A 25,728-nucleotide genomic window follows, 5' to 3' on the forward strand; every position below is an offset into this window, starting at 1 on the left:
TTAGTTTCAAACATAGGAGACGATCCTTTGGTTGAGTCCGACGGAGCGTTAGCGAATAATAATTCGGTGTTTTTCCACTTCACCTCTAGGTACTTGAATAAATATTGGTATTCATTTCTGCTTTCCTGTGCCGAAAGATCACTTACCGTCTCACCATACTGAATGTTAATTATTGGATTATTACTTCGGTGTTTTTCTTACTCCGACTACTGTTCAACTTGTAAGCAGCTATTTCGAGATTAGGCAAGATTATGATAACCATGTAGTGCAATGAAATGCATATAAAGGAGTGAAAAATACAATAGGCCGTATGAATAAAAACAAAATTCACCTTTACTTTACTTCATTCGAACAGTCGAGCAGTGAGATTAAGTTTTTACTACATTTGGTATGAATAAAAGAAACAACAAAGTATTTACTTTTCGAAAATGGAAGTTTAGCTGATTTCGTATGAAAAAAACAGCATTCATCAAGTATTTACTTCGTTATAATTAAGTATGATCATGAGCATACTTTGAATCTGATGATGTGAACATTTTCATTCAAATTTTAACATTTGAAAACTGGCTTCGTGTCTTCTAATATGATAGTTATTACACTAACGAGATAGGGACCCAAATTATGGTCCCTAATTGAAAGTCGCCACCAGACGTCGACACTATTCCTTTTTCATCGCGAATTTACGCTTTGTCCAAAAAAAAACGTTTTGAAACGAAACCTAAACAATCAGTTGATAGATGTTTGACAAAGTAAAAACTATGTTCGAATTCGAAAATCAAATTAGTAAAGTAAACTTTTATTCATACGAATTCAAGTAAATACTAGGAAAGTTTACTTTACGGGCAGAATAACGTAAATACTTTGTTTTATTCATACGACCTAATGAATGGCCACCAACTTCGTCGAATATGTACCTTTTCATATACCGCACTAGAAAAGTCGCTCGAGAACAAGTTTCACTGTATTCAAATACAACGACAATTTTGAATTCGGTTCATCGATTTCGAGGTTCATTTTTATTTCTCCTACTGAAATATAGACAGCGCTGACTTGTGGCACATCAGACGAAGTCTCGGATACAAACAAAACCGATTCTCAATGACAGTACTTTATGCTTAGCTTCAATGATGTGTTTATGAATAAAGTGGGGGAGGACAACATATTTTATCAAGAAGAAGGTATGGATTGACTTGATTATTTCAAGAAATAACTCAAATAAAAGCTCTAATCTTCTAGGATGAAAATAAGAAGGCGATTTCTACCTCGTACAATCCAGGATGCTGTCGCAACAGCTTTTATGGCTGCGATAATCCCTATAACTTTCTGGTTCGAAGTGTACGTGGTGATTCCAGATATCCATGGAGCGGATTCCATATACAATTGGATTCATTTGATGCCAGCTTTGTTTCTGTTGTTCAATATCAGTGCCAATATGCTAGCCACCGTGATGTGCGATACAAGTTGCCAAAATGAAATCGTCCAGGCACCAGCGAATGTTGTGATTTCCGCTGGCGGCAGTTCGATATCCTGGCGGTTATGTTCAACATGTGAAGCAGTGGCACCACCGCGATCTTGGCACTGTAACACGTGCGGGGTGTGTGTACTGAAACGCGATCACCACTGCGTCTTCACGGGATGCTGCATCGGTCACAAGAATCATCGTTATTTCATTGTTTTTCTACTGTACCTGTTCATTGCGACAACATACGCGAGTATACTTAACAACTATTTCATGTGGTTCGTTCGGGGAGAAGAGTTTCGTAACTGGACCTCGCTGCTGAAAATAGTTTTCCCGCTAGCGATGCTGGTGATTGATACCTCAACGAAGCAGTATTATCTAGTCATTTATTTAATCAATATGGTGGGGATGTGCTTCACGGGTGTTTTGTTGGTTTACCACGGAAAGCTGATTCTGAGCGGGAGAGTCGTACACGAGCGTAACTGCCGTGATTACGATCTTGGACCAATGGAGAATTTGAGAATGGTGCTGGGCAAACGATGGCATTTAACCTGGCTGTCTCCCTTCATTCTAAGTGAATTGCCACACAACGGAATAAACTGGGATTCAATTCAGCAGGAGGCGTCAAAAAGTAAATAGTTTAAGACGAATATATACACCCTGATATTTTTATCTAAATAAGTGTACTTCATTGTAGAAAAAAGTGATTTTGTTGAATGACTTCATTTTTTTAAATTTATTTAAAAAAAATAAACAAAATTTAAGAAGTGTGCCTTGTTTGTATTCTCGTTCATTTTTTTTTGACGTAGGACTACGTCTAACCGGAAAATATAGGGGGTGAAATGGAAATCTAGGCACTGAACAAGTAGGGAAAAATGCAAGATTTGGAATGCTTATAACTCGAGCATTTCTCAATAGGTCGCAAAGGTTTTTGCATCAATTGATAGGAAATATATCTACGTATCTATCATAACGAATAACATTTCATTTTTTTTGAGATAAATTATTGAATAATTGTGAAATATCAAGCATTGTCCAAATGCACTATGTGCCCATTTTTGATTGGTCCATTTTGTGCTCCTCAAATCGTACCGACCAAAACGGGCAACCAGAGCAGCAGCGAAATACAATGAACCCGATTGGAAAGGAAAAAGAAAAAATATGAACGAAACATTGGTCGCAGTCTCACACATACGTAATTCTCGAGCCAGCCAGTCAGCTTAAAAATCCCCGCTCCGCTGCCGTAACGATCATTCTCATCCAAACCGTACACCACATCAGTTCGCATCACAACACATCAACAAACCAACCCAATCAGCCATGTCTGGACATGGCAAAGGAGGAAAAGTGAAGGGAAAAGCAAAATCCCGCTCGAACCGTGTTGATCTGGAGTTCCCCGCAAGGGTAGCTAGGCCGAGCGCGTTAGTACCAATGCACCAGTCCACCTAGCCGGCGTTATATAGTTTCGGCCGCCGAAATGATCGAGTTAGCTGGCAAAGCTGCTCGCGACGATAAGAAAACCCGCATTCGGAACAGAACACATTCGGTTCGGTGGACATCAATACAACAGGCAGTTGCAGCGAGTGGCGAGTGGCAAATGCAATCGCAAAACGGCATCAGGTAGCAGAAGAAAAAAGTTTGTTCTTTATATAAACTGCTTTGGTGGCAAATCCAGAACAAGGCGGCATCGAGGGCGTTCGAAATGGTTTTTTTCAAAACCACGAGTACTAAGTTTTCTAAATTGGAACCATTCCATAAAACAAGGCGCTTTTCAGGGCCATTAAACCTTCCAAAAAAGAGTTTAGGAAATACAGTTCAATGCTTTCTAAAACATTATCCAAAATAATGATAAAACACAAATTGATGTTTTCATAATTTGTTTGCAAACATAGAGATCCAAATTATGACCCCACATTGAAAGTCGACACTGTACCACTGTCATCGGAAATGTTCAATTACAGGTTAAAATCGCCTCCAATGCGACACTGAGTGGCACTTCGGCGCGTCGCATTAAATATAATTTACTGTACAACATGTCACGAGCTGGAAGGGAAGAAATTTTCCAACTGTGAAAGCTGTGGCGAGTGGTAAACGCAATCGTTAAACAGGAAGGTTTAGTCGAACAAGATGGGGATATCGAGTGATAACAAAACAATAAACTCTTCAAATTAAAGATAATGTTGTGATCCTGAAAAGGACCCTTTTTAGCCTGCATGTGAATCCAACGAGCGAACAAATCGTAATGAATGTATTTTTATGCCATCGCTGCCTTTTAACGCTCTTTCGTTCGTCTCGTTGGACTCGCCCCTTTGGTTGAGTCAGCCGATTTGACTCTATCCTGTGACCGTGTACCGCTAAAGTACAAAATGCGCGAATCCGCTGAAAAATATCTTATTCTCTTTCAAACCGTAAATCAGTGTTGGTGGTGGTTGTATGGCATCGTTTCACATCACATCGCATCAACGGATTGGTGCCGGAGCACCAGTATACCTAATAGCGGTTATAGAATTTCGGCCGCCGGAGTGCTCGAGTTGGCTTGCAAAGCTGCTCACGACAATAAGAAAACCCGCCTACAGAACAGAACACATTCGGTTCGATGGCAACAACTAGTTTCAGCAAGTGGCAAACGCAATCGCAAAACGGCAGCAGGTAGAAGAAGGAAAAAGTTAGTTTATACAGACTGTTTTGGTGGCAAAACCAACCACCGTAAAACACGGCGCTTTTCAGGGCCATTAAACCTTTCAAAGAAGAGTTATTAAAAAATTTTACACAACACCAATGCATTCTAAAGTGACATAATATGACATATAATATAAACTGATTTATTTTGTTTATGGTTGTTCTTGAACTTATTGGTTTGGGGTCTTTTAAATTGATCATTCAGTTTTCACAAACCCATGCATGGTTTCCGAATTAAAAGTGGCTTCAAATTACAACACATCGTATGCAGGATGGCATTAACGAATTTTCTCGTTACCAAGAACTGCTTTCTTTGGTTGATAACTGATGTTGAAAATTGACTGACGTTACATCTGCATTGTATAGAAACATAACTAAGGAGCAACATGATGAGCTATGTATTTCCTGCTGCTCTGTCCTTATTTTAAAGGACTTTAATCCTGTGTTAATTTACTGTTGGTTTTTCAGAACGCTTATAGCTAGTTTAATTCTCGACATATCGTAGAGTTCGTCTCCAAAACCTCAGTTCTTTTTCATTTCTATTTACTTTGTTTGCGGAGATACAAATCTTACAATTCATTCGTCTTCGAAACCACAGTTTAAGGTACGGTAATGTGCTCAATAGTGAAATATATGATAGTGAATAAGCTGATGACCACCTATGCATTCCCTATCACAGCCATCATTTTGATTGTACGATATGTGCATACGCCGAAAGATGCCCGGCGTTGAACATTTAATAAGTACAAAGCCTTCAGAAAAAAAATAAAGAATCAACTATGAGATAGTAAGAAAAAATTGTTGTGGAGTCGATCTGGCGTAGTGGTAACATCCATGCCTCTCACGCTAAAGATCACGAGTTCAATTCTCACTCCCGACATTCTTCCCAAAATGGAAGTAAAAAGTGACAAACCAGCCAAATGAGTTAAAAATCACTATAATACAGATAAAAAAAAAGAAAAAATTGAGAAAGTTTGTAAAAAAAAGCAAAAACACAACACAAAAGTTCTTTTCAGAACCCCCAACATGTTCATAAAGAGTAAACAGTAAACTAATCCATTTTTCAGGTAGATAGGTGGGTATTCACGTAGGAGAAGAAAATAAAACAATATATTTAAAAAATATATTTAGCAAAAGCTGTCCCCTTTGTATAGTCCTACGTCACTCCGGTTATGTTCCCGACATTACTCACCCGTCTTTTTTATTTAGCGTCTTAGCTATCAAACACAACAAGCAAGTTTCCAGTCAAAGTTATTAACTCAAGAGAAAGTCAATGAAAAGAATGTTTACCAAGTGTTTTGATTCGATTTGTTTATGCTACCCACCACTAACCGTCTATGGCGCTGCGCACAGTACAACTGTAGCCATGTACAGCGGTAAAATAGGTCGGTACAGGTACAGCGATTGTACCGAGTTACTTGCTTGGTTCTAGCGCTGTACATGGTGACAGACATACATTTTTCGAAGTACAACGGTAGTACAGCTGTATGTCTGTCATAAGTATTAGCAGCTATGACATGAAAACTAGTACTAGAGTGTACACACGATAAAATTATTTTCTCTATGTTATAGCTAAAAACTATTACTCGCAAGTCATGACTATTAACTATCATCTCCTAGTGTTGGTGTTTCTACGATGCTATACCTTAGTTTTCTATCACATAGCTCACTATATACTAGAAGTAGCGTCCGTGGGGCAGCACCTTTATGTCAACGTTAGTCCTACGTCCACTTTGAGGTTATATCAAAGATATAACCCACTTCTAGTTTTTTGTTCGAAAACATTTGAGCAATTTTGAAAAAAAAGTTTCCGAAAAATCACTGAAGTCTGTGAAGTTCCATACAGTTCATACATCGTTCGAAAATAAACAATTATAAGTATTATGGGCTATAAGCTAAATCTACATTTGAATCACATTCTTTGTAGAGTCCAAACATGCTATACATTCTACCAGAGCTGCGGCAACACAAATGAGCTAGGTACTGCTTTCAATGTGATGGGCAATATGCTGTAGCGTGTGATTGGGTGGTGGCCAATCAACCCGAGAATGTGAAAATTGAGTATTAAGGGTCCATCATTCAACATAACTTAGCTTACTCATTATATTTTATGTGTGTCTGGTAGAACCGCATCAGTTGGAATGATTTTTCTTTGATGAACAATAATGGGGACAACGGAAAAGTCACGACTCAATATTGAAAATATAAGCAATTGTCGAATAGAATTTTTATCTGGATTGTGACAAAATTTATGAGAAAACTTCCAAAAAAACATAATTATCAAAATATTCTTTCCCGGTAGAGAAAAAAGCAGGCACATATACAACCATTCCAGGCCAAAGCGATATGGTGGTTCTCAGATCTTCGTTGAAAATGGTAGTTTTGTTCCTTATCGGAAAATATTAGACACGTATTTTTCATTTTTTCATTAGATTTTTCAGACCAATCTTTTTTTTCTCTTTTTCTAATATTCTAATATTTTGAGATAAGAAATAAAACTACCACTTTCAACGAAATCTGAGAACCACTGTCCATGTTTGGCATGGAATGTCTGTATGTTTCATTGTTTTGTTGCATTCTCGGTTTCATTCACTCAATAAAATTCTTTAAAAAATGGGATTTCTGTTTTTTTTGCTTACTTGTCCTGTTTTTAGTCCATGACTATTTGGTCAGCCTACACGAATACGAACGCTGCCCAAAACATCAACAGGAGGAGTTCAAACCTGTAATTGGTATGTACAGCGCACACCAGTTAATGAATGAAAACGGCCTAAGACTCACCGATTTCGACACCGCTGACAATATGGCCTAACGCAGTATTTTACGTCCAACTCAAATTTCTCCACCAAACAGAATCTCAGATCGACCATGTTCTGATAAACGATTCTCGGACATAACTGACGTCCGAACCTACCGAGACGCTAACATCGATTCGGACCACTACCTAACGTTTGCATTAAAAAAAGGGACAAAAATTGCCGATTTTTCATGGGTTTCTTCACCTTCACACGCACTGACGAAACAACCCATGCAGCATCAATCATAGTAACCCATGAGTCAGCAGGAAAAAAATGACAGCTCCATCAGTCGAACTCTAACCGTGAAGCTACTCCGTTCAGAAGTGTGCGCGTTCAAAGAACGGTACCCCGCCGCATCAAAAACGGACATCGTGCGGCACTTTGTGGACGCCAGATACGCCTGTTCCTTCGCACTATTGTACAACAATCAGAGCATCGAATGAAAGTCCGGTTCCTGACGGCCGACGCCCCTGAGCAACAAGAAGCTCCAAACGATGTTCATTTTCCCGGCGAATCGCGACGTGGTGATGGACGGCGAGACCTATCTCAACCTGGATGGCAACGACTGGCAGGGCACTTCGTATTTTACTTCCCCTACGAAGGAAGTGAGCTCCGAAGTGAAGTTTATTTCACACACCAAGTTCCCCAAGAAGGTGCTGCTATGGATGACAATTAGCGAGAACGGGATGTCAAAGCCGCTCTTCTTCAACTCCGGACTGGCCGTGAACGGGGAAATTTATAGTACGAAGTGCCTGCCGGAAGTTGTATCGATCATCAAGAAATACCATGAGCGAAGACGCGGTGCTTTGGCCGGATCTACTCGAAGCGAACGTTAAAGGAGATGGAGCGGCTGAATATGTTGTACCCAAGTCGGCGAACCCACCCAACGTCTCCCAGTTGCGTCCCATCGAGAATTTCTGGGCAAACCTGAAGCGTAAGATCTACTCTAACAATTTTGTCGCGAAAACTGAGAAGGAATTGATAAATAAAACGAAGAAAGAACTCAAAAACATGCCTACACGCATGTTTTCGCCCGCCATGGCAAATGTTCCGGTTAACTGCCGGAAGGCCACTCGCAAGGGTGTAGATTTTTTTTGCAAGTGGGCTAATATAATTACCTTCCATGAGAAATTGATCAAACTCAATTATCTGTATTAGTTTTTTTACCACCATCCGAATAAAGTCCATTTTTTCAATGCAAACGTTAGCGATGGTTAAGATGCGCACAACACGAAGAAGACTTGTAAACACCCAGAGTATTCGAACGACGGGTGTTAACACTTTAAGGACCGGGAAGAAATATGTAAAATATACGCCTGGGACCGCATGTTTTGACTTGTGCCAAGTTGCTTGCTTTGCTTGCAAGTTTTTAAGAGGCTTTAAACTTTGCAGTTCATTCGCCTCTATGTGTGGAGTTAGCGGATGAAAGCTCAGCGGATAAAAGTTTTTGTTGCGTGCGAGTTTCTGTTCAACGTCTTGCTGGATTTAATGAATAATGAATTATTTCAGTTGAAAAAAAATGATTGTTTATCAAGTAACAACCTTCAAAATCATACTCATTAGATAAAGAATTTAATCATTCATCTTTCCACATAATTCTTTTTTTTTCTTAATCGTGACAGAGAAAAGTTATGGACTGAAACGTAAGCAGGGGTCAATATAGGAAAATATACAGAATTTTTAAAATCAAAAAAAAGTTGATCGAATAGAATTATCGAAGTTATTCGATAGAGAAATATTTCACCTATCTTCCAGCCACAATTTTATTAATCGGAAAAGGGTCTGAGAAATGTTATAGGCCAAGTTGTATGGGAGGGAGTCAACCGCGAGTAATCCGTTTTCTACCTTACTAACCATAGAATTAGGAAATTGTTCATTTATAGTTATAGAAATATAGTTAAGAATTCTGCTCCTGAAAACTTATGTAACTGAGCCTGTAAGAATAAACGAATTAATAAAAAATAAGTTGTATGGGTGAAATAAATTAAAATTAAGAAAATTGAAAAAAGTTATTCGGAAGGACCCAAAACACATTTTCGAGATAGTACTCATTCGATAAAGAATATTTTTATTTATCTTTAGCCAAATTTTCATTGGTCCGAAAAGGGTTTGAGAAAAGTTATTGGCCAAAACGTTCACGAGTTGTACGGGGGAAAGGGTCTGTCTGGGTAAGGAAGTAAAAAGTAATAAGGAAGTAAAAAGTAAAAAGGAAGTAAAAATTTCTATTGTACAGAAATTTTAACTATTTTTCGAATCCATATCCATAGGATCTATGGTGAAAACGTACCTTTCAATTTTTAGCACACCATTCTCAATAGCTTTGAGATAAAACATTGAAAAAATACTGAAAGTGCATCTTACTATGATATATCGAGAAACATAATCAAAAATTAAATTCCTAACAAATTGAAGTACTAAAAAAATCTTGAAATAACGATTTTTTTTTGTATTTAGAGATCCAGTACTACTATAATTCGTATTTAAATGTGTTCCTACGCCTTTTATAGATATGTATGATTTTTTTCAGATACTAATAAGAAAAGATTCATGTTCTCCTATCTGTGAAAATATAGTGAAAAAATGAGTTTTCCTTTATTTCCCCATTCTCAATAGGCTTGGAAATGAAAATTTGAGAAAATACTCAAAGTACATCTACTATGATGTACCGCGGCAAATTATAACAAAATTCTATCCCATGCGTTAAAAAATCCTGGATGTATAGAATTTATTAGAGTTTTCAAAACTGTTTTTCGTTGATTATTTATTGAACTATTTATTATAAAATACGAATTCGAAATTTTTCGTTCATGCAATAATATATCAATACTGAATGGTCCACAACAACGTTATAGAAATCAAATGCAAGATAGTTGATAACGTTGATTGAATTTGCTATCTTTGAAAAAACAGAAATCGATTTCTCATTTCTTCCCGATATTTTTATCCACTACATCTACATACATCGAAATACAAATTTCTCTGTAAAATATTCCGTGTAAATCCTAGTAAATTATGCTTTAAAGAGATTTATATTTCATCTTCATGCGTTGATATTTTGACATTTTAAAAATCGCCTAAAATTTTCGACTTCGCACTTTGTTCCATCATATTTTTTTTCGAGTGTGAAAAAGTTCTATTTGCACTTTTAATAAATTTATTAATTTCCATACTACAACTTGTATACATTTTGGCCCATACCTTTTTTCAAACCCTTTTCCGGCCAACGAAAATTTATCCCTATTCAATGAATTTTTTTTTTGTCTATATTATAGTGACTTTCAACACATTTCGGCTGGTTCATCACTGTTACTTCCATTTTTGGAAGAATGTCGGGAGTGAGAATTGAATTCGTGATCTCTGCGTGAGAGGTATGGATGTTACCACTACGCCAGATCGCCTCCACCCAAAGAATATTATCTCAAAAATGTGTTTTGGGTCCTTTCAAATAACTTTCTTCAATTTTCTTTATCATAATTAACACAACTTGGCTTATAACTTTTTCCATACCCTTTTTCGATTAAGAAAATGTTTCTTTATCGAATAACTTCGATAACTCTATTCGAACAACTTTTTTTGATTTTCAAAATTCTGTAAATTTTCCTATATTGACCCATACTCACTTTTCGGTCTATAACTTTTATCTGTAACGATAAAAAAAAGAATTATGTGGAAACATGTATGATTCAATTCTCTATCTAATGAGCATAATTTTGAAGGTTGTTACTTGATAAACAATCAATTTATTTCAATTGAAATAATTCATTATGCATTAAATCCAGCAAGACGTTGAACAGAAACTTGCACGCAGCAGAAACTTCTATCCGCTAATTTCACACAAGTCCGTAAAGAAGGAACGCGAAAGCGAGAAATCTCGTGAGCGGTCCGCAAAGTGTTAAGAACCATCTTCGGCTGTGTACAGGAGGACGGCGTATGGAGGTGAAGGATGAACCACAAGCTCACGATACTCACCGGTGAACCCAGTGTCCAGAATGTGATCAAAAGATACGCTGGGCAGGACATCAGGCCATGTTGTAAAGAAGTTAAGACAAACTGAATAAATGAATGAGTTTGGTTCGGTTGGTTTGGCTTCTAGTATATTCTTAAATTTATTTTAATAAACCAAACAATACCAAAACATCAAATATTGAATATGATAGAAAAAGATTAAACTCATTTTGAAAGACTTATGGGTGATGAGTCAACTGATTCAAACTAAGCAATATTACGCAATATTATAATTTTAAAAGACAAAAACTGTCATATAAAACTTATTCTTTATTGCGAAAACAAATTAAAAATGCACTCAGAATACTTCGTTAGCATCACATCGGAAGAACTCCTGATTATTACTCGTATATTTATTCCGCGATTATTCCTCATTGTTAATCTGCTACTGACTAGCGCGATTGTAACTCAGAAAAGCAATGTACGAAATCTGTAATGGCAATCCACGATTATATCCACATGGCAAACTGGGATCAATCCTCTCAAAACACCATCTCTTCGGTATTGGATGTCATACTGCTGGCTCGGTTGGTTCGCTGAAGCTGGAGCAGTTCTCTTATCAGGGAGGACTTTTCCCTCTCCAGCAGTGACAACTTTTCGTTCTTTTGATTGACCTCCTCCGAGAGTTGGACATTCTGTTGTTTGAGACGCTTGACCGATTCCGTTGATTGGTGTGATTGACTGCCGCCAACGGTGCCCGCCGCTTGAGACTGAGGCTGAACGTGGGGCTGGACGTGATGGTAGGGTACGGCACCAGGAGGACGCAGGGCTAGATTCATATGCATTGGAAAGCCACCTCGTTCCCAGCTCTCTGCCAGGGTCATCAGATGACGATTGACCTCGAGCACCCGTGCTCGTTGTAGGTCAAGTCTTTCCTGGTGGGCATCGGACCATGTTTCCTGTAGGAAAAGAAGGACAGTGAAGTTAATAAAAGCATATTCATCATTGCAACAACATTTTAATCTGAAACATCTTCAATGAGGCGTTGAGTAGCATCAATGGTTATCAAATTTATATGTTTTCGGTTCAATATTCGTTGAGACTTGGGAAGTTCCCCGATAAAAAAAATCAAAATGCATTCGTCTCAGATTTAGACCGGAATCGGAACACCGCGTTATACGACGACATTTCAGCTGTTAACGCTTTATAAAACACTTACAACACGCTCGGGACAGTTAATCTTAGACGCCAATTTCTAGGAATTAATTTTAATATTTTCATAGTCATACATCAATTTCTAGGAATTATTATTTATTTTTTCATGAGTCGTCAAACCTCAAACAATTGAGCCAGTATTCTGAAAAATTAACGTGGAATTAGGTAGCTGATTCGGAATATTTCAGGAGATAATAAAGGATCACATTTGATGAAAAAAAATCCTCCTACGCATTGGGTTAATTCTCAGCTATCACAGAGTTCTTGAACTTTTCTTAAGCTTAATTTTATGTCTTGAGCTGACTCTAAATCAGAAAGTCGCTACTTTCACTGATTATGCTGCTCATTTGAAAGATTTTTCTTGCGTAGAATACAGTTGTAAAACATTGAAATTAATGCAACCAAGTAAGGTAAAGAAGAAATATAAAATTTTATATTTTTTATGGGTTTTTATTAATTTTCCAAAAATGTATGATCCAAACTGAAGCTCTCCAACCACTCTAAAATTTCTTCCTTGACACCACGCTGTTATCCTTCCACTAATCTGATGTTTCACAACAGAATTTCATGCTAAACTTTCTCAAATGAAAGCAATTGAATCGTGCTAAGCAGCGTACTTTTTGAATTAAAGTCAGTTTATGGCAAAAAGGTGGGCAGCAGGTTTCAAAGATATGATTTTTTTAGAAAAAATAAACAAATTAAAAAATATGGGAGTGGTCAGTCAGCGGCTTATTAATTTGCCGTTGAATGCTCTCTAGAAAACTGTTCGAATTTTATAAGTGACTAGCTAGCTAGCTAGACCCGACAAACTTCATCCCGCCCAAAACTTATTTTTTGTTATCACATCCACGTTTTCTTACTAAGCGCTGTTCATGAGTTCAATCGCAGAATTGTTCATTGATTGAATCAAAAATACCTTTAAAATTACCTTTTACTAAAAAAATCCTAGTACTTCTACCAAAACTCTTTATTATAATATCAGATTATTTTCAGGGGGAATGCCAAACCACCGTAGAAGCATTTATTACCTCCATATGCCAAATTTGGTTCCTTTTGCTTGATTAGCTCTTGAGTTATGCAGAAATTAGGGTTTCATTGGTATGGCAGCCCCCCACTTAGAGAAGGGAAGGGGTACCTAACCACCGTAGAAATGTTTCGTGGCCCCTAAAACCTCCACATGTCAAATTTGGCTCGATTTGCTTGATTAGTTCTCGAGTTATACATAAATTCGTGTTTCATTTGTATGGCAGTCTCCCCTTAGAGAGGGGGAAACGTTTCGTGTCGAACCACCATAGAAACGTTTATCGACCTCTAAAACCTCTATATGCCAAGTTTGATTCAATTTGCTTGATTAGTTCTGGAGTTATTCAGACTCCCCCTCTTCACCTGTAGAGAGGGGGAGGAGTGTCAAACCGCCTTAGAGACATTTATTGCCTCCTGAGTTACGCAGAAATATGTGTTTCATTCTTATGACAGCCCCCCCTTAGAGAGGGGGAGGAGTGTCTAGTTACCATAGAAACGTTTCTTGCTTCCTAAAACCTTCGTATGCTAAATTTGACTCCATTTGCTTGATTAGTTCTTGAGTTATGCAGAAATTTATGCTTCATTTGTATGACAGCCCCCCTTTAGAGAGGGGTGAGGAGTGTGTATTCACCATAGAAACATTTATTGCATCCTAAAACTTCCACATGCCAAATTTGGTTTCGTTTGCTGGATTAATTCTCGAGTAATGCAGAAATTTGTGTTTCATTTGTAAGGCAGTCCCCCCTTAGTGAGGGGGGAGTGGTCTGGAACTATCATAAGAACCTTCCCCGGCTCCTACACACCAATTTTCATGTTGATTGGTTTAGTAGTTTCCGAGTCCATAACTATCAGAGAGACAGACAGACAGACTGAAATCCATTTCTATATATATATAGATAAATGTTTTGATAAGGTTTTAAGCGGAGGGAAACTAACTATATAAAACTATTTCGAACGACTTGATAAAATTCCATTCCGTATTCCGTTTGAGTTGTTTTTGCATTTCGTTTGATTTGTTTCTCTTCGATCATTAAATGGGCAAAACGTTCGAAATAGGGAACACGAAATTATAACTCGTACGAAATGATGGTTTCGAACGAAATGCAAATCCGCGGAATGCAGAATAGGGGTGTAAAAAGCAATACAAATACCTTTTCGGGCAAGGTAAGTAAAAAAAATCAATGAGTCGTTAGTTTTCTGATGTAATTTTTGGAAACCATCTAGATACTCAATACAGAATGGTCACTAAGCATAAAAAAAAGATTTGTAACACACTATTAGTATCCTCTGAAAAAAATCCGAACTATTGCGGGAAAGGTTTCGTATTACGCTGACGACTAAAAATGAAACGAGTGTGTAAATGAACCGACATTTTCTGTAACCGTATCGTATCGATCGTATTTCGAAGTGGGCAAAAAACTACACTCGATAAAAAAATAGAAGAGCAAAACACGACATCAAAAATTAGGAATAATTTTTAAAACACTTTAAAACAACTCTGTTATTAAATAATGCATTCGTCAAAGCAACGACTGTACCTTGTATATAATATTTTCAAGTTTTGACCATGGTGCGTGAGCAACAAATTGGAATCGTGATTGGTCCAACTAGAACGTATGTGACAGTGCGTTGTCGTGATGATACAGAACTTTTTTTTCTCCATATTAGTTTCTACATTTCGGCTAATCAGTGGAACAGGGCTTTGTGTGCGAGAGACCGCCCCTTCCGACGGTGGGTCGGCGGTCGACTCGGATCGCGTTATTTTGGCGGCTTGGGCAGTCTCGATTCTTTATCCTCGTTAAATGGGGCCTTTACTCCCATTACACTAGCCCCAGAATTAATTTCGAAACACGAATGCGAAATGTAATTTATAGCAGAAAAAACACCTTTTTCTGTGAGGAATTTATATCTATGTCTTTCCCGCGCCACAATATACTTTTCCTTTTTGTTTCTGTTGCAGTTATTTTCAGGGGCGATTTATTCCGCTCACGGCTCATAATATATGAACAATAAATATGGTAACTGACATGAAAGACATGAAAGTTTTTAATATTAGGTTCAATTTTTGTGTAACATTTTTTAACAGTGCATTCAAAATTTTATTTTCTCTAAATAGTTTAATAATGTTCCAACAACTTTGTCGAACATCATATTTTAACCAGACTTCTGGATTTTGAGTTACGATTTTTGAGAAAAAAGATCAATGATTTTGAATACGCCTTTTTAGAAAAATCTGTCGTAATTTAAATTGGTCATAAAAATTGTAATTTTGGGTACTTTCCATCATAAGAACCAAGTTTCAAAAAAATCGGAGAGGGTCGGGTCAGCGGCCGGCTGTTTTGGGGTGGAATTGCTCAATTGCGATAACTGGTGCATACAGTGTCGGACAAAGCATTAAGACCACTGCTCAGGCAAAAAAACAAATGACGAAACTTTGAGAAAAAAATAATCCAATCCAGTGCTTCAATCCATTTATAATAATTTATTTGCATTGTTCGAAGAAATTTCTAACATCTGTAGTTAAAACAATAGTCATTCATAAAAAATGCATTTTGAGCATACTTAACAACTGAAATGACGTAACAAAATTCAGGATCAGTTCCTCGTTTCGGCTGTTTCGAGTGTTGTGATTTTTGAAGAAAATTGATTGTGATGGTATTTTGCGTTTTTCGGATCCTGGTAAGTATTACATCATGTTAGCAAGAAGTATGTAAGGTTAACGGAGTATGAGTACCCTAAGACATACATCTTTCTTGAGAATGAATGCATGAATGAATCGACCGTCCAGCTACTGTACACAGAGTCAACACGAAGCGGAAGTTGCAAATCATAACGTCCGTCTAATTCATAATTTAAAATTTATTCAAAATATAAATTTTTGAATCATAATCCATTAGGTGTACCAGTAAGTTTCTTCGGTTTTACTACAGATGGCGTAACTTGATTATTATTCCAGTGAATCAAATTTCCAGACATTCGTTGGAAAGCTTCTGTCATTACGCGTCTTTTTCAGTATATGTCAAAAAGTTGAAGCGTAAACAACGTAGTTTTTTGCCACTTCGAATATGTCGAATTTCGTACCAACGAGAGTGTTTTTGCGGGGAATGTTACTTCATTACTCAAATATGAAGAAAAAAGCTGCGGAAAGTCATCCCATTTTAGTGGAAGTTTATGGTGACCAACTGAGCGAACTTGTCAGACACCACGTTGCACGATTAAAAGTGGTAATTTGGACTTGGAAGACGAAGAACGTTCCGGACCGCCAAAATAGTTTAAGGATGAAGAATTGGAGGCTTTACTCGATCAAGATCCGTCACAAACGCAACAAGAACTTACAGATACACTTGGAGTAGCTCAGCATATAAGTAATTTTATGTTTGTTTATGAATGCATAAAATATTTATATGGGTCTGCATCCAAATTAAGATGCAAATTATAGCTATTAGCATATCTTCTGGATTTGAGTAGTTGTATTCATTATAATAAGGAAAGTCCGTTCGGTTTAGAATGCCAAACTCATTCTCAACTCAGCTCACATCTAACAAGTGTCAAGTTTCATGCGAATCGTTTTCGCCAGTCAAATAATTGGTCTCGCAATACTCACCATATGCGATCCACATCGGCCCAGATATTTGATTTTATCCTGCACAATAGACAGCTGCTTCAAATACCAATCCCGGGCCTTCTCCACCGCCGTCAGTCCCTGCAACAGGACGTCCTTCTCCTGCTCGATTTGCTTGAGCCGCTTGAGCATATTGTAATCGATTCCGTTTTGCAAAGTGTGTCTCCTGGGTTCCCGCCGTCTGCTGCTGCCACTGCCGCTTCCACTCTTCTTCAGATACAAACCGGTCGAATGCATGCCAGTAGAGGGCGATGAACTCGTATTCGAGAGGTCAATCTGACCATCGGCGGATCCACGGGCCAGGCGAAGATTACACTTATCGGACTTATCCGTTTCGCTCATGAGCAGCGACATTTGCCAGTTTTGAAGGGCATTGCGGATTTCGGCTTTGTCAATGTTGGTACTGGTTTGGACACGTTCGAGATTTAATGACACACGAGGCGGTTTAGGTGGCCCATAGGCTCCTGGCAGTATAATTGGTGGTGACTCGAGAATGAGATCCAAATCGCTGTCCGGATTAAGCTGTGGCATACTTAAAGTTTTCTGCGCAGGCATTGCGTTGTTTGGACGAACGGTGGCAGTGTTAGCACTATTGCTAGTCCAGGAGGGCTTGGAAATGTCCAAATCCAACAGCGGAGCCGATGGAGGCCGCACAGAGAGCTTCGCTGGAGAGAGGGGTGATTTTTCTGAATCTTTAGCCAGTCGATTGGTTCTACTCAATTCGGTTTGATTGCGAAGCAAGCAGATTTTGAGTCCGCTGCAGAAACGTTCGAACGAAAGCAGCCCAGTAGGGGGCGTAACCTTGCGCAAACTATCAATTACACCCCTCGGCAGACCCTTGGAGCCGTCGTCTTGCCAGCGATCTTCGATATCCGCCAGCTTCACGAAACCAGTTTTCTGGTCGTCCATAATATCGAACAGCGTGCGCATGGCGGACACAAATGGCTTCGGGAGCCCCTCGACTTGGCTCACTCCGGTGCCCTCCTGAAGCGGATGCTGTGGTTGTGCCAGCTGCGGCTGGTGATGATGATGATGATGCAGTCCGCCGGTACCGTTCAGTGTGAGAATGTTTTTCCGATTACGATTTGTTGTCGCCATCGCGCGTTCACTCTTGGTCAAATAACCTATCGCGGAGTATGGCACTAGGATTTAAACATCCACGCACAACCGAATATTATGACCACATTTTTCTAGTGCCTTCACTCGAGAGACTGCTTGTTTACTCGTATTTTCTTGTGACAAGATACTCCAATGAAATACCAGTTTCGAATTGTAACACCATATATCGTAACTTGCACTTATTAGCATAACACAGAATTGATCTATCTTGTATTGGAACTCGAAATACTATCAAACGATAAAACTTTAATTCAATCGATGGGCGTTTTCACTTCGATTAGTCAGCATACGATTTGCAGTTAATGATCACTTCCCAACTGCGGTAGCCTCCCGTTGATCCTGTTTCTTGGCTGTAGCATCCGTGTCAAAAAGCACCCTTTCGATGCTCCAGCGACGTTGTCTCAGGCCCGAACGAATTTGCAAACAATACCAAAACAGCACTGCATAATTGCCCTCTTACCCCGGATTAACAGAGCACAAAAAAGCCCAATTTCGTTAACAATCACTGAACGATTGCAGCTGCTTTCGGTACCACTTTTTCATTCGAAAATTGCTTCTACGACCCCCAGAGTGACACGAATTGTACGTACGACACTCGACGATGCGCGATTGTATAAAAATGGTCATCCGATGGCGTGAAACAACGCAAACCACTTCATTTCGGTTTGAATTGGAAGCAACACTAATTGGGGGGAGGCATACTGACCAACAAACCGGACACGCACTGGCCAAACGAGTTCAATCGCGCCACCAAACGGCGACTGATACCGACCGACTGGTTCACTTTATGCACAAAACTATACTAAACGACAGCTTTTCAATTCCATGTTTTGTGCCAACAGGTATACCTGATTCCGCTAGTTAATGTTGGTGTGCCGGTTAACAAAAAAACTGGAGAGTGAGCAAAGTGGGTACGAGCAGTCTCAGCAAAGCCACACCGACCATATTGTGTTTCCCTCTCTTTTGGTGGGTTTGTTTTGTATAGTTTATGTGTAGACAGACAGTTTGGTTTCCCAACACAGCCAAATCGGTGCTGCAGGTAACTTGATGCTGCAAAACTTAAGTATGAATCCAATTTGTCTTCATGCTGTGTGACAGAGTGCACATAACGGAGAGCCGAATTAGGCACACAGAATTTTGAACACACGATCAATACTCACGAATAGTGTATGACGGCCACAACGTGACTTTCCCTTCGAGTGTGCCAGATCGAGTCTTCGAAATTCGCACCCAAATTCTCAGCTTCATTGACGATGCTGCACGTGTTGATTCTCTCCGTTAAGCTGCTAGCCTTTTCCTCTCATTCGCTGCACCTGGATCACTGCCGAAAGGTGAGCTACACCACAAACAAACAAAACTAAACCATTGACAAACAACGGAACGAAATAACGAACCAGACGAACTGGCAAACTGGTTCCTCTGGCCAGCAACAAACTGACTGGTCGTTTCATCTATACATGTGCAGAGGTGGTATCCAGCGCGGACTGTAGTATCGTGCGTTAATCTGTACAGTGATTGGTCTCAGTAGAATTGAGAAACAAATGCTTTGAATGCGAATTAGAACAGCAGATGTTTTTTTAAACTATGAAAACAATTAAATTGGAAACAATACGAACGACACTGCGTGATGTAAGTTTAATTTTTTTTTCTGTTAACACCGATTCTACATGAATGCAATAATGCTGAAATCCTTATTTGTTCTCAATCAGCAGTTCAGCATACTTTCAACCAAACCGGGAATGTTGGAATTGGTATCTCGGTCCACGAAGATAAACGAGACATTCCACCAATCAACACGAAACTTTGTTAACTTGTTCAGCACTAGGAGCGATGTCATTCTACGGAATTAGTTTTGACATAGGACTACGTATTTCATTTAGGGTGCCAAATCAGACAACAGGTCACGTTTTGACGTGGGACTACGTCTAACCGGAATATATGGAGGGTAAAATGAAAACCTAAACACAGAACATGCAGGAAAAAATGAAAGATTTCGAATGCTTATAGCTCGAACATTTCGTACTGGATAGGAGAGATGTTTGCATCACTTGATAGGGTTACTGAAAGGTATTGAAAAAATTCTCATTTTTTATTTAACACCCGTTAGTGCGTGTCGGAAATCGTGTGTGACGAAAAACACGAACAACAACACACCTGCCTATAACGTGCTGTCGGTGAATCGAACATGCCCCGTACTCGCCAGATCTAGCCCCATGCGACTTTTTGACGTAGGATTACGTCTTTCGGGAACATATTGGGGTACAAATAGAAAATCGAGCACATCGCGAAAATTGTCCAATTTCAAATGCTTATTGCTCAGTCGTTTCATGATGGATTGATGAATTTTTTGCGTCAATCGATTTCGGCACTCCATAACAATTTTCTATATTGAAGTAAATAATATATGTCATGAAACTAACTATCGAACAATTGAAAAATCTCAACCCCTATTGTAACGGAAATACCCACTTCTGAATGGTCGAAATTGACGACACATGCAGCGGGTCCCTAACAGAGACATCAATACCAAGTTGCCTGGGGGAAATCGGCATTGCGAATACATAAAAGTAGGGGGAACTTTTGCTCCCACCGAAATGTGTTCCCTAACAGAGACATCAAAACCAAGCTGCTTGGGGGAAATCGGCACTCCAAATACATGAAAGTAAGGGGAACTTTTTTTCCTACGGAAATGTATTCCCTAACAAAGCCATCAAAACCGAGCTGCCTAGGGGAAATCGACAAATTGCAAATACATGAAAGAGGGGGGAACTTTTGTTCCTACCGAGGAAAGTTTATACGGCGAGAAAAATTGGAAAAGTAAAGAAATATAAAAAAGAAGTTATTGTTCTACATAAAGTATTAGGCAGTCTTCCATGTTTCACAAAAAACACTGCGTCCGGAATAAACATGTCCACGCTGCTGTTCACAGTTTTGTGTTTGAGTACAAACATGATTTTTTCGTACCTATGTTAGAAAATGTGACATGTTTGTATTCGTGGTATGTTTGGACATACGATGTTTAATCCCAATGTTTCACATGATGTTCGAACATGGTGTACAGTTTCTCTTGCGTTTTCACCTCAAGCACCGGCAGTGCGTAGAGTAGAAGAAGCGAATCGGACACCACACCACCACCACTCAACGCGTGGTGTGTTGATATGTTGACATGGGAAAAATGCTTTCCTTTCATGACAATAGATGCTTCGTCTAAAATATTGGGCAAATATTTTTTTTTTTCATACATACATTGATTGAATCTTCCATAATGTGGAAATAACAATAATTGGTTATACATTTAGTTCTAACATAATAAAGTATTACATTTGTTGTTAATTCTTACAGGTAAAATTTCACATGTGTGCTGGAGCACAACACTAACGTTTGACCACGTTCAAATAATTAAGGTTTTTTTCTTCAGACGTGTTACCATAGGTTGACCGAGTCGCCTTGTTAGTGGATTTGGATGATTCTTCACCTTTTCCGCATCTTTCCTCCTCGTTTTATGAAGTTCTTCTTTAACCGTCGCCATCCCTAAGTCTCGATGTATGACACTATTGCGGATGTACCAAGGGGCGCCAGTAATTTGTCTTAGCAGTTTATTTTGTACTCTTTCGATGATTTCGATATTACTTGCTGAAGCTGTTTGCCATAGTTGACAGCCGTAATGCCAAATAGGTTTCAGCATGGATTTGTATAGAAGTAATTTGAACTCTAGTTTCAATTTCGACTTCCTCCCGATTGGCCAATGTATTTGTTTTGCTCGCATCTTCAATTGCGTTTTCTTCGCATCTATGTGTTTCTTCCAGGTTAGACGACGATCTAGATGTACACCAAGATATTTAATTTCATTCGATTGAGGTACTGCAGATCTATTGAACTTAATTTGTGGGCATGTGTTCTTATTAAGCGTGAACGTAACGTGAACACATTTTGTTTCATTTACTTTAATTCTCCATTTTTGAAGCCACTTTTCCACGACCGTTATGTGTTCCTGGAGATCCCGTGAAGCAATCGTTCTGTTTTTGTGACTGCTGAGAATAGCTGTGTCATCTGCGAATGTTGTAGTCATTAAGCTACGCGCGGTCGGGAGATCAGCTGTGTAGATGAGATAGAGGACTGGTCCAAGAACACTGCCCTGAGGAACGCCAGCATAAATTTCTTGCTCTGGTGATAGAGTTTGGTTATACCGAACAAGAAACTTTCTTCCCAGTAGATAAGAACGCATAAATTCATATACTTGTGGTAGCATATTTTTAATTTTATAGAGCAGTCCTTCGTGCCATATTTCTACGCATCTATCGCAACTAACAAAATGTTGTTTTTCATTAGATAAACAATTGAATAACTGTAAAATATTAGGCGTTATCTAAACGCCCTAACTGCATCGTTTTGATTGGCCCGATTTACGGTTTCCCTAACACAGCCATCAAAACCAAGCAGCCTTGGGGAAATCGGCATTGCAAATACATGAAAGTAGGGGGACTTTTGTTCTCATCGAAAAATGTTCCCTAACACAGACTTTAAAACCAAGCAGCGAAATCGGCATTGCAAGCACACGAAAGAGCCTAGAGGCGAGTGAACTGAAAAGTTTAAACCCTCTTAAAGCCAAAAAGAAGAAAAAGAACACACGAAAGTAGGGGGAGCTTTTGTTCCCACCGAAATGTGTTCCCTAATATAGATTTCTAAACCAAGGTGCCTGGAGAAATCGGTATTTCAAATTCATGCAAGTCGGGGGTATTTTTGTCCCGACTGGAATGTGTTTCCCTAACACAGACTTCAAATCCATGAAGCGTGGGGAAATCGGCATTGCGAATTCATACAAATCGGGGGTATTTTTGTTCCGATTGAAATGTGTTTCCCTAACACAGACTTCAAAACCGAGGTTTCTGGGGAAATCGGCTCTGCAAATAAATGCAAACTGCGAGTACTTTTGTCCTCGCTTGCCTTTGTGCAGAGTGGAATATGTCTGTCCTAACATGATCTTCTCAACTTAGGAACCTGGGAAAATCGTGCAGCCACTAGAAGCGAATGAACTTCCCAGTTTCAAGCAAATTCGAGATTCGAGAAGTATGTACACTTTTGGGATGTAAACTTCAGAGGGAAATGTAAAATAAAATAATCGTTTGATAATTTTTTTTTGTCTTTATTGGAAAGATTTTCAGCCTTAGGCTGGTTCATCAAACGTTTGATAATTCTTCCGTACATATATTTTGTTCTAGTCATCATACCAAACGTAAAAGGTCCGTCATTAAATTTACTTGTAACGAAGAACAATCAATCACAATAAATGAATTGACTTTACACGGCATTTGTTCATTTTTTTCACTCACAGAGCAAATATATTGAACTCAATTGAATTTGGAAACTGTTTCATTCAATCAAGAATTAAATCAATACAAACGAATGATTGCTAAGCTAAGGTAGTTCCACGTGAACCTTGCGGTTATATCATAGATATAACCCACTAATTTTTCTTTATGAAATAAAGTTACATTAATAACTATTTTCGCTGCGAACGGATTTTAACGATTTGCATACCAATCGAATCGGAAATTTTCTAAGATTTATTGTTTTATATGCTATACGAGGTATGGCTATTAAATAATGAGACTGCGCGCCTGGAGGACGCCCTGAAGGGGTGGGGGGAAAAACCAATAGTGCGTTCGGAAGCTTGCAGTGTCTGCTATAAACGTACGAAAACACGTTTTTCACTATAGTAGTTTGCGAGCAGCAGTGGTTTGAATGGAACGTGGTGTGTAACGGGTGTTAAATAAAAAATGAGAATTTTTTCGTTCACAAATAAATTTTTTTTTTTTGTTTTTTCGTCGATTTCAGTAGTTTTTATTAACAACATAATGTAATTTCTTCCGATAAATGTCAGTGAATGTTTGAGTAAGGGCCGTGGTCTGCTGTTCGACGCAACTTTGTCGCGATGCTCTCACAAGAACGTTGTACGGCACTTACGTCCATTTTCCGGAAACAATTCCGGATTCTTGTAGTCAGTTGCTTCGTGTCCTTGGCCCTCCAATTGTGTGAGCCAAAGAAATCCTCTATTGGGCGGCACTGGGTCAAGTTTGTTGAGTTACGAACTTTCGGCACGAACGGTATCTTTTTCTCCCCAAGATACGCCAGCGTCTTCTTGGCGTAATGGGAAGACGCATCGTCCGGCCAGAAGACGTACTTCCCATTCCCGTGATGCTCGTTCAGGAACGGCAGCAGGATTTTATCGAGGCACTCTTCTCGATAGATTTGTTGGTTAATTGCCAGACCGCTCGGCTTAAACCAAGGCTTTGAACTTGTATTTCACTTCAGGCGGTGTGGATGACTTGTCGCTGGAGTAGTAATTATCATTTCCTGGAATATGCGTTTTGGACAGCGGAAAATAGCTTTCGTCGTCCAGAACGAGAGACGTCCCGCGGTATTTTTTGGTCATCCACCGACACTGTGATTTAACCGTCTCAATCTGCTCCTCCGTGTACTCCGGCGACCTCGACTTCTTCCTACAGACGATTCCTTCCATCTTGAGGGTCCGATGGATCAATACGTGGGAGTAGCCATATTTCCGACCGGCATCACGCAGGCTGGTTGCGTCCTTGTTGTCAAACAGCTTCTTTAACGATGTCTTCCTCTGCTTCGTCATTATCGTCACCGGACGACCACTTCCGACCTTCCGCTCTACGTTCAGGGAACCCAGGATACGATATACCGTACTGACAGGTACATTTTCTTCCTTAAAATGTGCTACCGTGAACTTTTTTCCTTGCTGGAAATGCGTTTCGTAGAACCGTACAATGCGTTCGTGGAGCACGTGCTGTTTCGACGCAATCTTTGCTTTAACTAAAAACTAGCAAAACCAAACACGCCTTCTGTTTCTAGGGAGCCCAAAGAGCAATTTTCTTGGAGAAAGAAAATTTTACGCTCTTTATTTGAGTTACTGAAAGGTATTGAAAAAATTCTCATTTTTTATTTAACACCCGTTAGTGCGTGTCGGAAATCGTGTGTGACGAAAAACACGAACAACAACACACCTGCCTATAACGTGCTGTCGGTGAATCGAACATGCCCCGTACTCGCCAGATCTAGCCCCATGCGACTTTTTGACGTAGGATTACGTCTTTCGGGAACATATTGGGGTACAAATAGAAAATCGAGCACATCGCGAAAATTGTCCAATTTCAAATGCTTATTGCTCAGTCGTTTCATGATGGATTGATGAATTTTTTGCGTCAATCGATTTCGGCACTCCATAACAATTTTCTATATTGAAGTAAATAATATATGTCATGAAACTAACTATCGAACAATTGAAAAATCTCAACCCCTATTGTAACGGAAATACCCACTTCTGAATGGTCGAAATTGACGACACATGCAGCGGGTCCCTAACAGAGACATCAATACCAAGTTGCCTGGGGGAAATCGGCATTGCGAATACATAAAAGTAGGGGGAACTTTTGCTCCCACCGAAATGTGTTCCCTAACAGAGACATCAAAACCAAGCTGCTTGGGGGAAATCGGCACTCCAAATACATGAAAGTAAGGGGAACTTTTTTTCCTACGGAAATGTATTCCCTAACAAAGCCATCAAAACCGAGCTGCCTAGGGGAAATCGACAAATTGCAAATACATGAAAGAGGGGGGAACTTTTGTTCCTACCGAGGAAAGTTTATACGGCGAGAAAAATTGGAAAAGTAAAGAAATATAAAAAAGAAGTTATTGTTCTACATAAAGTATTAGGCAGTCTTCCATGTTTCACAAAAAACACTGCGTCCGGAATAAACATGTCCACGCTGCTGTTCACAGTTTTGTGTTTGAGTACAAACATGATTTTTTCGTACCTATGTTAGAAAATGTGACATGTTTGTATT

At 39.1% G+C, this 25,728-nt stretch overlaps 2 protein-coding genes across 2 annotated transcripts; one reads left to right on the forward strand and one right to left on the reverse strand.

Moving 5' to 3' along the window:
* Window positions 1-1,102: 1,102 nt before the first annotated feature.
* Window positions 1,103-2,227, forward strand: LOC129777860 (probable palmitoyltransferase ZDHHC24). Its single transcript, XM_055784418.1, has 2 exons — window positions 1,103-1,178; window positions 1,237-2,227. Exon 2 carries the CDS (start codon window positions 1,238-1,240, stop codon window positions 2,096-2,098), a length of 861 nt encoding a protein of 286 aa, XP_055640393.1. The 5' UTR covers window positions 1,103-1,178; window position 1,237; the 3' UTR covers window positions 2,099-2,227.
* An 8,964-nt stretch (window positions 2,228-11,191) lies between these two features.
* LOC129775311 (suppressor APC domain-containing protein 2) lies at window positions 11,192-18,886 on the reverse strand. The gene is made up of 2 exons (XM_055779910.1): window positions 16,724-18,886; window positions 11,192-11,840 (listed from the first exon to the last, which is right to left on the reverse strand). Exons 1-2 carry the CDS (start codon window positions 17,837-17,839, stop codon window positions 11,424-11,426), a joined length of 1,533 nt encoding a protein of 510 aa, XP_055635885.1. The 5' UTR covers window positions 17,840-18,886; the 3' UTR covers window positions 11,192-11,423.
* Window positions 18,887-25,728: the final 6,842 nt, after the last annotated feature.

Source organism: Toxorhynchites rutilus, chromosome 3, assembly GCF_029784135.1.
Source record: "Toxorhynchites rutilus septentrionalis strain SRP chromosome 3, ASM2978413v1, whole genome shotgun sequence".
NCBI classification, from domain to species: domain Eukaryota; kingdom Metazoa; phylum Arthropoda; class Insecta; order Diptera; family Culicidae; genus Toxorhynchites; species Toxorhynchites rutilus.

What these genes read in the sequence shown, in the direction of transcription:
- LOC129777860 (XM_055784418.1), top strand. Translation starts at nt 1,238, where the DNA reads ATGAAAATAAGAAGGCGATTTCTACCTCGTACAATCCAGGATGCTGTC.
- LOC129775311 (XM_055779910.1), bottom strand. Translation starts at nt 17,839, where the DNA reads ATGGCGACAACAAATCGTAATCGGAAAAACATTCTCACACTGAACGGT. An exon ending in GCCGATGTGGATCGCATATG is followed by an intron (nt 11,841 to 16,723) that starts GTGAGTATTGCG and finishes CTTTTCCTACAG; the next exon opens with GAAACATGGTCCGATGCCCA.